This window comes from Carassius carassius, chromosome 35 (assembly GCF_963082965.1).
Source record: "Carassius carassius chromosome 35, fCarCar2.1, whole genome shotgun sequence".
In the NCBI taxonomy this organism is placed as follows: Eukaryota; Metazoa; Chordata; class Actinopteri; order Cypriniformes; family Cyprinidae; genus Carassius; species Carassius carassius.
In genome coordinates, this window is record NC_081789.1 from 19,475,077 (window position 1) to 19,486,198 (window position 11,122).

At 37.4% G+C, this 11,122-nt stretch overlaps 2 protein-coding genes across 2 annotated transcripts; both read right to left on the minus strand.

The window, feature by feature from the left end:
* Positions 1-20: 20 nt before the first annotated feature.
* Positions 21-7,750, minus strand: LOC132116163 (adhesion G-protein coupled receptor G2-like). Its single transcript, XM_059524799.1, has 14 exons — positions 5,537-7,750; positions 4,855-5,074; positions 4,613-4,769; positions 4,356-4,517; positions 3,850-3,972; positions 3,714-3,759; positions 3,506-3,612; positions 2,499-2,623; positions 2,062-2,333; positions 1,880-1,979; positions 1,307-1,590; positions 1,090-1,191; positions 858-986; positions 21-778 (listed from the first exon to the last, which is right to left on the minus strand). The coding sequence occupies exons 1-14, from the start codon at positions 7,650-7,652 to the stop codon at positions 690-692; spliced, it is 4,032 nt and encodes a 1,343-aa protein (XP_059380782.1). The 5' UTR covers positions 7,653-7,750; the 3' UTR covers positions 21-689.
* Positions 7,751-7,872: 122 nt separating this feature from the next.
* LOC132115638 (GATA zinc finger domain-containing protein 14-like) lies at positions 7,873-10,502 on the minus strand. The gene is made up of 4 exons (XM_059524051.1): positions 10,434-10,502; positions 8,873-10,290; positions 8,327-8,674; positions 7,873-8,242 (listed from the first exon to the last, which is right to left on the minus strand). The coding sequence occupies exons 1-4, from the start codon at positions 10,500-10,502 to the stop codon at positions 7,873-7,875; spliced, it is 2,205 nt and encodes a 734-aa protein (XP_059380034.1).
* Positions 10,503-11,122: the final 620 nt, after the last annotated feature.

The following is an 11,122-nucleotide window of genomic DNA, read 5'->3' on the forward strand; positions in this document are numbered from 1 at the left end:
AAAATTATTTTAAAAAATTCTGTTTTACGCAGTACAAAGAAAGCAAATTTGATTGCATGTAACACATTTTTTGATCCATTAGCATATTCATTATATTTTTCCTCTATGTAAAAACTACAAAACTGAGAGTGACTATAAAAATAAAGAGCTATATGGAAAACAGAACGTACTGTATCCCAGTCTTTCTACAATGTGTCTGACAGATATATATGGTTTTTAAGACCGAATGTTTTCCTTCATTTTTAATGTAGTCCTTCATCAATTATAAAACCTTTATTAAGTACCATCTGATGCAATGCATCATCTGTGCTTTATTTATTTTTTGCAGAAGAGGTGTTTAATACTGTTTGCTGAAAATATATAAGAGTTTAAAACCCCAAAAGCGTAATATACCTCACTGCTCAGTACAGAGAGATCTTTTTACATATTGACTCCCATAGGTACATGCTCTTGCTATTCATTACTCAGCTGTGAGCAGCCCAGTTCTAACAGATAACGAAATGTCTGGCTATAAAGCTAAATGCTGAAAGCTTTAATGCATGTAACATTGATTCAGACAAACTGATGAGAAAAGATATTTTGAGCCGAGTCGTTAGATTCTCATCTTGGTAATAAACATTTTTTTTCAGGCCTGATAGAAATGGTCTGTTTCTTCACCTATTTTCCTGTCTTGCGTTTGTAATCCTCTTCTAAGAATAGATTTGTCTGTTCATCTCATTGATGATCACGTCGTCATTTGCTTCCCCTGACATGATCACACTGTCATCCAGCATTGAGCCTGTAATGTGAAATGACAGAGTTGAGAACATTCTTGACTTGTATAAAATGCATTTTTACTTTTTTTTTTCTGAACTGACCGATGCCTTGGGACGACACTGACTCATCACTGCTCACTGAGCTTCGTGGTACACTGCGGGTCCCTGAATCTGCCGTCATAATCGAAGTCTTTTTAGTGTGGTTGCTCTGTGTGGCTGTCCGACTCCACTCTGTGGATAAAACATTTGAGAGATTGAGAGGAGATGTCTATTAAATTATCTATTAAAGGTAAACATGCAGCTTTTTTCACTTTGGTTAATAATGTGGCGATACCTGAATTTTCAGCCAATCGTAAACTGCCACAACAGAGGTACATTCTCCAATGTTTACGGACATTTTCCTTCAGAGCACAGTGGAAAACAAAAATAAAAAAGCCTGAGAGAGAATGAGAAAAAAAGACGTTTTTTCTTTTTTTTTATCAAACAATCAAGGTAGTTGAATTATTACATATCTTTTTGTATAAAATAAAATAGATAACATTGTTTCTCACCCTGTAGGGAATTAAAGATGGCAAACAGGTATGAAAAGGCCAAATTGACCGGTCCCCAGGCGAAGAAGGCAAAGCCCCATGTAAGCCCGAGCAGGAAAGTAAGTCCTGCGATGCTACGAAGGTCATGCAAGCCGCTGCGGTACAGATTATTGTGAGGGTTTTGGCGCTTGATTCGTCTCAGATGGACCATCACCACCACGAACATTGCCAGGTTCAACACAAATACGACGCAGAAGTACGCCACAACAGCCACATAGAATGCTATGTTATTGTTCAGCCAACAACTAGAAGAGAGAAATATAGAAACATTAGGAGCGATGACATAATGAAGACTGATGTCTTTAAAGTGGCAATGAACTGAGTAATCAAAATTCCCTCGATTTTTTGACATTTAAGAGGTCATTGTACTATAAAAACATCCTGTAAGTTTCAGAACCCAAAACTTTCTCATTAGTCTAAAAACAAGTTTTATTGAACGCAGTCTGCTTAAATGACAGGTTCTGGAATGTGCCACAGAAGATCATCAAAAAAAGTCAGTTCATTACCACTTTAATTGATGAGGTGAATACTTACAATTCATCTGTAGTTCCGTCAGAAAATTTCCCATAGCTTACGAGGCCATAGTTATCTTTGTTCACCGCAATCACAATAATGACGACAACCAAAGGGATTCCTGCAATAACACACATTACGAAATGAAACCAGCAGGCATCTACAGCCACAAAGCACACGGCTGGTATAGCAGCTGAACTCACCCCAGCCTGCCAGGGAGAATTTTAGCATGTATCGGGACATGAAGTTGTTGAAGACTTTGACGATGGCCAGGTACATATGCAGAGCCTCCAGTCCCATCCAGGTGAAGGAGACCAACAGGAAGTAGTGCAGGAAGAAGGCTGTGGAAATGCACAGGCCTACAGCATCTTTGTACAGTGCCAGCCACGAGTCCAACAAGAATACCAAATTCAACATGAGCAGGCCGAAACACAAATGGATCAAGATCTTCGAAGGGATGTCATGGCGGAGTTTTCTGAAATGGAATAGAAGAAATGAGTAAATAAAGGTTCTTTGGGAATTAATTTCAGTTTATGGTTGAGAATAATTTTGTCACATTTCATAACAGGTTTTTGAGGGGTCGATCATGATTAATCTAATTTTATGGTTTTTAAACACTGAGAGGGAGGATATTACTCACTCAAATGCAAGGTATGTGATTAGCGTAACCGACAGGAAAATGGCGGACACCCCACATCCAATATAAGTAATGAAGGTGAGGATGGTGTTCTGCAAACGGTCAGATATACCTTGCCGGCTAATGTCCTTTGAAGACAAAACAAAACACACCCAGAAATGTATAATGCATAGCTAACTAAGGACTCAAAAATAAGGATGGCCAGTTTAAACTACATGGTACACAATCAATTCAAAACTTTTTTTGTATAAATAATTACTGTGTATTTATTTATGTTAATTGTTAATTTAGGGTTAGTAAGATATTTTTCTGAAAGAAATTATATATATTTTCTTCCCACCAAGAATAAATCAACACTGACTGTAGTAATGCAAATTATTTCTACTTCAAATAAGCGCTGTTCTTTTTTTACCTTTATATTCAAACAATCCTGAAATCTTAAAAAAAAAAAAATTCTTCAACATTGATAATAATAATAAAAAATGTGTCTTGAACACCAAATCAGCATTTTAGACGAATTTCTGAAGGATCCTGTGACACTGAAGACTGGATGATGCAAAAAATTCAGCTGTGCCATCACATGAATAAATTACCTATATTAAAATATTAACATTTACGTTTGACTTGACTTGACTTCAAACTGTATATGAACATATTTCTGACAGTTATAAAAATATTTAAAGAGTAAAGATAAAAAAAAATATTATGTAAATGTAATGTTTTTAAATATTAGCATGCCAAATAAAAATCCATTTGTTGAAGCAGTCATCACTCTCTATGCTCTGTGTATTTCTGTTTATATTTTAGCATTTAAATAAAGAGTCTTTCTGACTTGTAAATGTTAATTAGACATGATGTGAAATGTTAATTAGATAAAAGATGTGGGCATTTCAGTAAAACACACACACACACACACACACACACACACACACACACACACACACACACACACACACACACACACACACACACACACACACACACACACACACACACACTGACATACATACCAGTAGTACAGCAAAGCTTGTCAGGTGATTGCAGCTGCAGACAGTTTCGTTCTCATTGCTGCTGTTTGTGACAGAGCAGCCGTTGCCATTCCAGCCTCCTAAACCTCCTAGAAAATACAAAACACATAGGAATTAAAAGACATTAAGAAATCAGACAGACCACATTTTTCACAGTTTCTCTGGAATTCCTGGAGGTGTGTAATCTCACCGTTTTGGTCAAAGTCCCAGAAAACACAGGAAGCTACATAGTTCCCCTGTGGGAAAGGAGTTAAGGAAGAAATAGATCAGACGCGTTTCAGCTGGCATTGAGATATGGTGTTCACCAAGTATGTAAGCACACACACCGCAACGGGCTGCTGATTCCTCAGAGTAAATATAACATTCTCCCTCAGGCTTTTGATTGACAGGTTAGCCACACTAGAGCCTAGAATGTAGCTGTTCAGCTTCTTTGGACTCAGGGTTTTATCCTGTAGATAGATGGAAAATCAAAAAATCAACTGATGAGCAGATTCAAATCTGCAAGCTTTATTTCTGAAAATGTTATCTAGATGCAAAATCAAAAAAATCAACTGATGAGCAGATTCAAATCTGCAAGCTTTATTTCTGAAAATGTTATCTAGTCAGGGTAGGGTGTCTGTTATGGTGCTTTTGTATCCTATTTGAAGCTTAAATACCTTGTAACTGGAAAAGAGAGCATGACATGAAAGTTATTACTTAATGACAGAAAAATGTTTTATTTAACCGGAAGGCAATTGGTTTTCTGAAAGTGTTATTTATAAACAATGCTCTGTGCTGAAGTTTTCTATATGATACAGAGTTCTATATGAAACTCCAATAAACCCAGTTTAACCTGAAAAAATGTGCTTTTCTGAAAAAAGGTGAACTGGACTCTAGAGGCTATCTTCTTTTCTTCTGGAGAGAGGTTCTCTGTCAGAGATGCAGGTAGTGTTATTTTAGCCAGGGGGGAGGAACTTTCCACTGCCCTGACTTGTCTTTGAAGTCCTTTTGTCACCTGTATAACCAGAAATATAAACACCAAATTTTGAGTGTGACTTCAAAAAGCATTCAAAATGTTAATGAATTCCTTTGGACTTCAGTTGCTATTACCTGTGGGTTTAAGGGATCTGCAATTGTGAGTGATGTTTTCCCAAAGTTGGTCCCATCAACTTTGGTCACAGTCAAAGTAAGTGAATTAAATGCGATGTTTTCAGTTTGGTCCCCAATCACAAGTTTCAGACCCAAATTATCCACAGCTTTGATTAATCTTCAAAGCACAATATATGATTTGCATTCAATATTTCAAGTTTGACAATTTAAGACATTGAAAACTTGCGTTGTACGTGTCTCACCGATTTGAGGAGGCAGCCACAGTATCTGTAGAGCTGTTTAGAAAGTTGTTGATGACAGACAGCACTGTTCGGCCTAGATCCAGACTAATATTGGGTGCGGAGAGAAGATTTTCTAACTGGCTGACCAACTGATTGACCTCAGTTGAATTTAAAGATGCCAAATTCCGTGTTTGGTTCAGAAGATCGCTAGCCAGTGTATCTGGGCTTTTAGTTGTTGCTTCTGAAAAATTAACAAAAATAAAGGAGCTGCTGTTATAGATACGGCATAAATATACACTTTCACCAAAGCATTTTTATGTAAACTACATTTCACTGCACTAGATACAAATTAGCAAGTAGCATCTGTAAATTAAAGCTTGCTAAAGCCATTCCCAGAACTTTTATATATAGATAAAATATATACTATTTACTTAAGAGTTTTTTATAAAATGCAAACAGATCAATGTATTAAGTTCAAAGTATCATTTTCTGTGTTCCACTGCAGGAAAAGTGTTGGAACAACTTGAGCTCACATAAATGATTATTTTTGAGTGAACTATACATTTTAAGTGTGCAAAGTTCAATTTATACTGTTGTGGATGCATGTACCTAGAAAAGCATTTATATTTGGAATTTTGAGTCAAGAAAATAGAATTGGTTTTAGAATGCATTTTCTTCAATGAGTCAAGAAAAATAGTCAGACCTGTAGTAGTTGCCATGGTAGTGGCTGGTGTTTTTGGCACAACTGGAACGGCAGGCCTCGTAGTAACTGTTGTGTTGCTTTTGCTAGGTGTTGGAGTTGGAATAATAATTGGAGCTTCTGTTGTAGAGCTGTTCTGAGGAGGGCTTGGATGTATCACTGATGGAGCAGTTGTGGGAGCTGTACTGCTATTTGTGACAATGCTAATAACGGTAGTATTTGTTGGTATGTTGTTTGGAATGTTAATTGGATTGATTGCTGTAGTTGTGTTAGTGATTATATTTTCCGTAAAGGCATTTTCTATTGTGTCATTTGACTGTGTTGTGTTAAGAAGACTAACTGTTGTAAAAGGCTCTAAAGTGGAGTTGTTTGGCCCACTGGTAATATTTTCTGGTGCTGGAAAGGTTGTTGTATGCATCTGTGTTGTATTTGTGACATCAAACTGTGTTGTATTAACTGTAGGGCTTACAGTTGTATTCAATTCCAGTGTGTTATTGGAGGTCTCTGTTGTGTTGATGCTTCGATTGACAACAGTCCCATTGAAATTGGTTTCATTCAGTGGCGCATCTGTTGTGTTAAACATGGTTATGTTGATTGTAAAGGCTGTTGATTGAGTTATATTGAACAGGGAGTCTGTTGTGTTGGAATAAGTGACATCAGTTGTATTAAAATTTGTCAAGTTAAATGAATACATTGTAGTATTTAATTCTGGTGTATCTGTAGTCATATCAGTTTCAGCATTTGTGGTCTCCTCCACTGTAGAATCATTCAGAAGTTGTGTTGTGTAATAAGGAATAGCTGTTGTATTGAATTCAGATGTACTGTTAAGAGGTTTAGTTGTGTTTAATTCATTTACGTTACTAGGTGATTCTGTAATGTGGGCTAGGCTTGTATTATTTGAGTGTGTTGCACTTTCAAATAGAGTGGTTGTGTTATATTGTGTAACATGTGGGAATTGTGTTGTGGTATTTAAGACAGAAGAGCTCACATTTAAATAGGTTGTGTTTTTGTGGTTCGTAGTCATTTTAAGTGTTCCGTTAACCTCTGTCACATTAGGTATTGATAAATCTGTCCTATTTTCTATAAGAGATGTTACATTGTGACTGAATAATGTAGTGTTAAATATTGTTGTGTTGTCTTGCTCAGTAGTGTTTAAGTGTATTGTGAATGTGGAGGTGTGTTGTGTAGTGTTTAATGGGGGTGCTGTTGCATTTAGGTGTAACGGTGCTGTCAAGTTAAACAGCTTTGTATTTGGCAGAAAGGTTGTGGTGGTGGTGGACTCTGCGCCAGAGATTTGAGAATTACTTGTGTTAGATTGTGTTGCATTTTCCACACTTTCGGATGTGAAAGTTAAGTTTGGAACTTTCACTGTTGTATTGAATAGTGTAGCTGTTGTATGATGTAGTGCAGTTGAGATGATTGGCATGGCAGTAGTAAAGTGAGGTGCGACTGTTGCATTTAATGGTCTAACTGTTGTAGTAAGAGTTTCACTTATCTGTGCTGTTGTCTTGGGTGGTGTTGCTGTTTCTACCTCAGTTGGTGGTATGGCCGTTGTAATGAGTGGCATACCTGTTGTATTAAGTGACGTGATTAATGTGTTGAGTGTTGTTTTAGTTTTATCAAGTGTCGTGACTGTTGGAGCAACTGTGTCAATTGTTGTGGCTATCGTACTGACTATGGGGGTTGTTGAACTGAGTCTTGTGACAGTTAGGTTGAGCGGTGTGCCTGTTGTGCTAACTGGTGCGGTTGTTATTTTAGATGTTGTATTTGTTGCACTGATCGTTAATGTTGGTACATTGTGTGGTGCATTTGTTGTGTTGATTGTCATTTCTGTTGTTTTGACTGGTGAGGTTGTTATATTATGTGGTGTACTTGTTGTATGGACCAGTGCAGCTGTTACATTGAGTGTCGTATCTCTTGTACTGGCTAGTGAATTTGTTGTATCGAATGTGGTTTCTCTTATTTTGGCTGGGATTGTTATATTGTGTGTTGGATCTATTATACTGACCAATGTAGTTGTTAAATTGTATGTCGTTTCTGTTGTACTGACTGGTGAGGTTGTTGTATTGTATTGTGTACCTGTTGTGTTTATTGGTGGGATTATAATGTTGTGGGTCATATTTGTTGTACTGATTTGTGATGTTTGTATATTGTTTGAGGTACCTGTTTTGCTGACTGGTGAGTTTGTTATATTGTGTGTTGTATCTGTTGTGCTGACTGGTGAGGTTGTTGTATTGTGTGTTGTATCTGTTGTGCTGACTGGTGAGGTTGTTGTATTGTATGGTGTACCTGTTGTGTTTGCTGTTGGGATTATTATATTGCGTGTCATATTTGTTGTACTAATTGGTGATGTTGGTATATTGTTTGAGGTACCTGTTGTGCTGACTGGTGAGGTTCTTATATTGTTTGTTGTATCTGTTGTGCTGACTGGCGAGCTTGTTATATTGTGTGTTGTATCTGTTGTGCTGACTGGCGAGGTTGTTGTATTGTGTGTTGTATCTGTTGTGCTGACTGGTGAGGTTGTTGTATTGTATGGTGTATCTGTTGCGCTGACTGTTGGTATTATTATATTGCGTGTCATATTTGTTGTAATAATTGGTGATGTTGGTATATTGTTTGAGGTACCAGTTTTGCTGACTGGTGAGTTTGTTATATTGTGTGTTGTATCTGTTGTGCTGACTGGTGAGGTTGTTGTATTGTATGGTGTACCTGTTGTGTTTGCTGTTGGGATTATTATATTGTGTGTCATATTTGTTGTACTAATTGGTGATGTTGGTATATTGTTTGAGGTACCTGTTGTGCTGACTGGTGAGGTTCTCATGTTGTTTGTTGTATCTGTTGTGCTGATTGGCGAGCTTGTTATATTGTGTGTTGTATCTGTTGTGCTGACTGGTGAGGTTGTTGTATTGTGTGTTGTATCTGTTGTGCTGACTGGTGGGATTATTATATTGCGTGTCATATTTGTTGTAATAATTGGTGATGTTGGTATATTGTTTGTTGTATCTGTTGTGCTGATTGGCGAGCTTGTTATATTGTGTGTTGTATCTGTTGTGCTGATTGGCGAGCTTGTTATATTGTGTGTTGTATCTGTTGTGCTGACTGGTGAGGTTGTTGTATTGTATGGTGTATCTGTTGCGCTGACTGTTGGGATTATTATATTGCGTGTCATATTTGTTGTAATAATTGGTGATGTTGGTATATTGTTTGAGGTACCTGTTGTGCTGACTGGTGAGGTTCTTATATTGTTTGTTTTATCTGTTGTGCTGATTGGTGAGCTTGTTATATTGTGTGTTGTATCTGTTGTGCTGACTGGTAAGGTTGTTGTATTGTATGGTGTACCTGTTGTGCTTACTGGTGGGATTATTATATTGTGTGTCATATTTGTTATACTGTTTGGTGATGTTGGTATATTGTTTGATGTACCTGTTGTGCTGACTGGTGAGGTTGTTGTATTGTGTGTTGTATCTGTTGTGCTGACTGGTGAGGTTGTTGTATTGTATGGTGTATCTGTTGCGCTGACGGTTGGGATTATTATATTGTGTGTCATATTTGTTGTACTGTTTGGTGATGTTGGTATATCGTTTGATGTACCTGTTGTGCTGACTGGTGAGGTTCTTATATTGTTTTTTGTATCTGTTGTGCTGACTGGTGAGCTTGTTATATTGTGTGTTGTATCTATTGTGCTGACTGGTGAGTTTGTTATATTGTGTGTTGTATCTGTTGTGCTGACTGGTGAGGTTGTTGTATTGTATGGTGAACCTGTTGTTCTTACTGGTGGGATTATTATATTGTGTGTCATATTTGTTGTACTGTTTGGTGATGTTGGTATATTGTTTGAAGTAACTGTTGTGCTGATTGGTGAGCTTGTTATATTGTGTTTTGTATTTGTTGTGCTGACTGGTGAGGTTGTTGTATTGTGTGTTGTACCTGTTGTGCTTACCGGTGGGATTATTATATTGTGTGTCATATTTGTTGTATTGATTGGTGATGTTGGTATATTGTTTAAGGTATCTTTTGTGCTGACTGGAGAGCTTGTTATGTTGTGTGTTGGATCTATTATACTGACCAGTGTAGTTGTTAAATTGTATGTTGTTTCTGTTGTACTGACTGGTGAGGTTGTTGTATTGTATGGTGTACCTGTTGTGTTTACTGGTGGGATTATAATGTTGTGGGTCATATTTGTTGTATTGATTGGTGATGTTGGTATATTGTTTAAGGTACCTGTTGTGCTGACTGGTGAGCTTGTTATGTTGTGTGTTGTACCTGTTGTGCTTACTGGTGAGGTTATTATAGTGTCTGTTGTATCTGTTGTGCTGACTGGTGAGGTTGTTGTATTGTATGGTGTACCTGTTGTGTTTAGTGGTGGGATTATTATATTGTGTGTCATATTTGTTGTATTGATTGGTGATGTTGGTATATTGTTGAAGGTACCTGTTGTGCCTACTGGTGAGGTTGTTATATTGTGTGTTGTACCTGTTGTGCTTACTGGTGAGCTTATGTTGTGTGTTGTATCTGTTGTGCTGACTGGTGAGGTTGTTGTATTGTATGGTGTACCTGTTGTGTTTAGTGGTGGGATTATTATATTGTGTGTCATATTTGTTGTATTGATTGGTGATGTTGGTATATTGTTGAAGGTACCTGTTGTGCCTACTGGTGAGGTTGTTATATTGTGTGTTGTACCTGTTGTGCTTACTGGTGAGCTTATGTTGTGTGTTGTATCTGTTGTACTGACTGGTGAGGTTGTTGTATTGTATGGTCTAACTGTTGCACTGACTGGTGGGATTATTATATTGTGTGTCATATTTGTTGTACTGATTGGTGATGTTGGTATAATGTTTGAGGTACCTGTTGTGCTGACTGGTGAGGTTGTTATATTGTGTGTTGTATCTGTTGTGCTGACTGGTGAGGTTGTTGTTTTGTATGTTGTATCTGTTGTGCTGACTGGTGAGGTTGTTGTATTGTGTGTCATATTTGTTGTACTAATTGGTGATGTTGGTATATTGTTTGAGGTACCTGTTGTGCCGACTGGTGAGGTTGTTATATTGTTTGTTGAATCTGTTGTACTGACTGGTGAGGTTGTTGTATTGTGTGTTGTATCTGTTGTGCTGACTGGTGAGGTTGTTGTATTGTATGGTGAACCTGTTGTGCTTACTGGTGGGATTATTATATTGTGTGTCATATTTGTTGTACTGATTGGTGATGTTGATATATTGTGTGTTGTATCTGTTGTGCTGACTGGTGAGGTTCTTGTATTGTATGGTGTACCTGTTGCGCCGACTGTTGGGATTATTATATTGTGTGTCATATTTGTTGTACTGATTGGTGATGTTGGTATATTGTTTGAGGTACCTGTTGTTCTGACTGGTGAGGTTGTTATATTGTTTGTTGTATCTGTTGTGCTGACTGGTGAGCTTGTTATGTTGTGTGTTGTATCTGTTGTGTTGACTGGTGAGGTTGTTATATTGTGTGTTGTACCTGTTGTGCTGACTGGTGATGTTGGTATATTGTTTGAATTACCATTTGTGTTGACTGGTGAAGTTGTTCTATTGAATGTTGTATCTGTTGTGCTGACTGGTGGGATTGTTAAAC

Excerpts from the sequence above, each read along its gene's own strand:
- LOC132116163 (XM_059524799.1), bottom strand. The coding sequence starts at position 7,652 with ATGACCCACAACATTATAATCCCACCAATAAACACAACAGGTACACAA. Across the intron at positions 3,613-3,713 it reads CTGGGACTTTGACCAAAACG|GAGGTTTAGGAGGCTGGAAT; the intron begins GTGAGATTACAC and ends TGTATTTTCTAG. Across the intron at positions 1,192-1,306 it reads CATCTTTAATTCCCTACAGG|GCTTTTTTATTTTTGTTTTC; the intron begins GTGAGAAACAAT and ends ATTCTCTCTCAG.
- LOC132115638 (XM_059524051.1), bottom strand. The coding sequence starts at position 10,502 with ATGACACACAATACAACAACCTCACCAGTCAGCACAACAGATACAACA. Across the intron at positions 10,291-10,433 it reads ACAAAACAACAACCTCACCA|ACCATACAATACAACAACCT; the intron begins GTCAGCACAACA and ends TGCAACAGTTAG. Across the intron at positions 8,675-8,872 it reads CCCACCAGTAAGCACAACAG|TCAGCGCAACAGATACACCA; the intron begins GTACACCATACA and ends TAATCCCAACAG.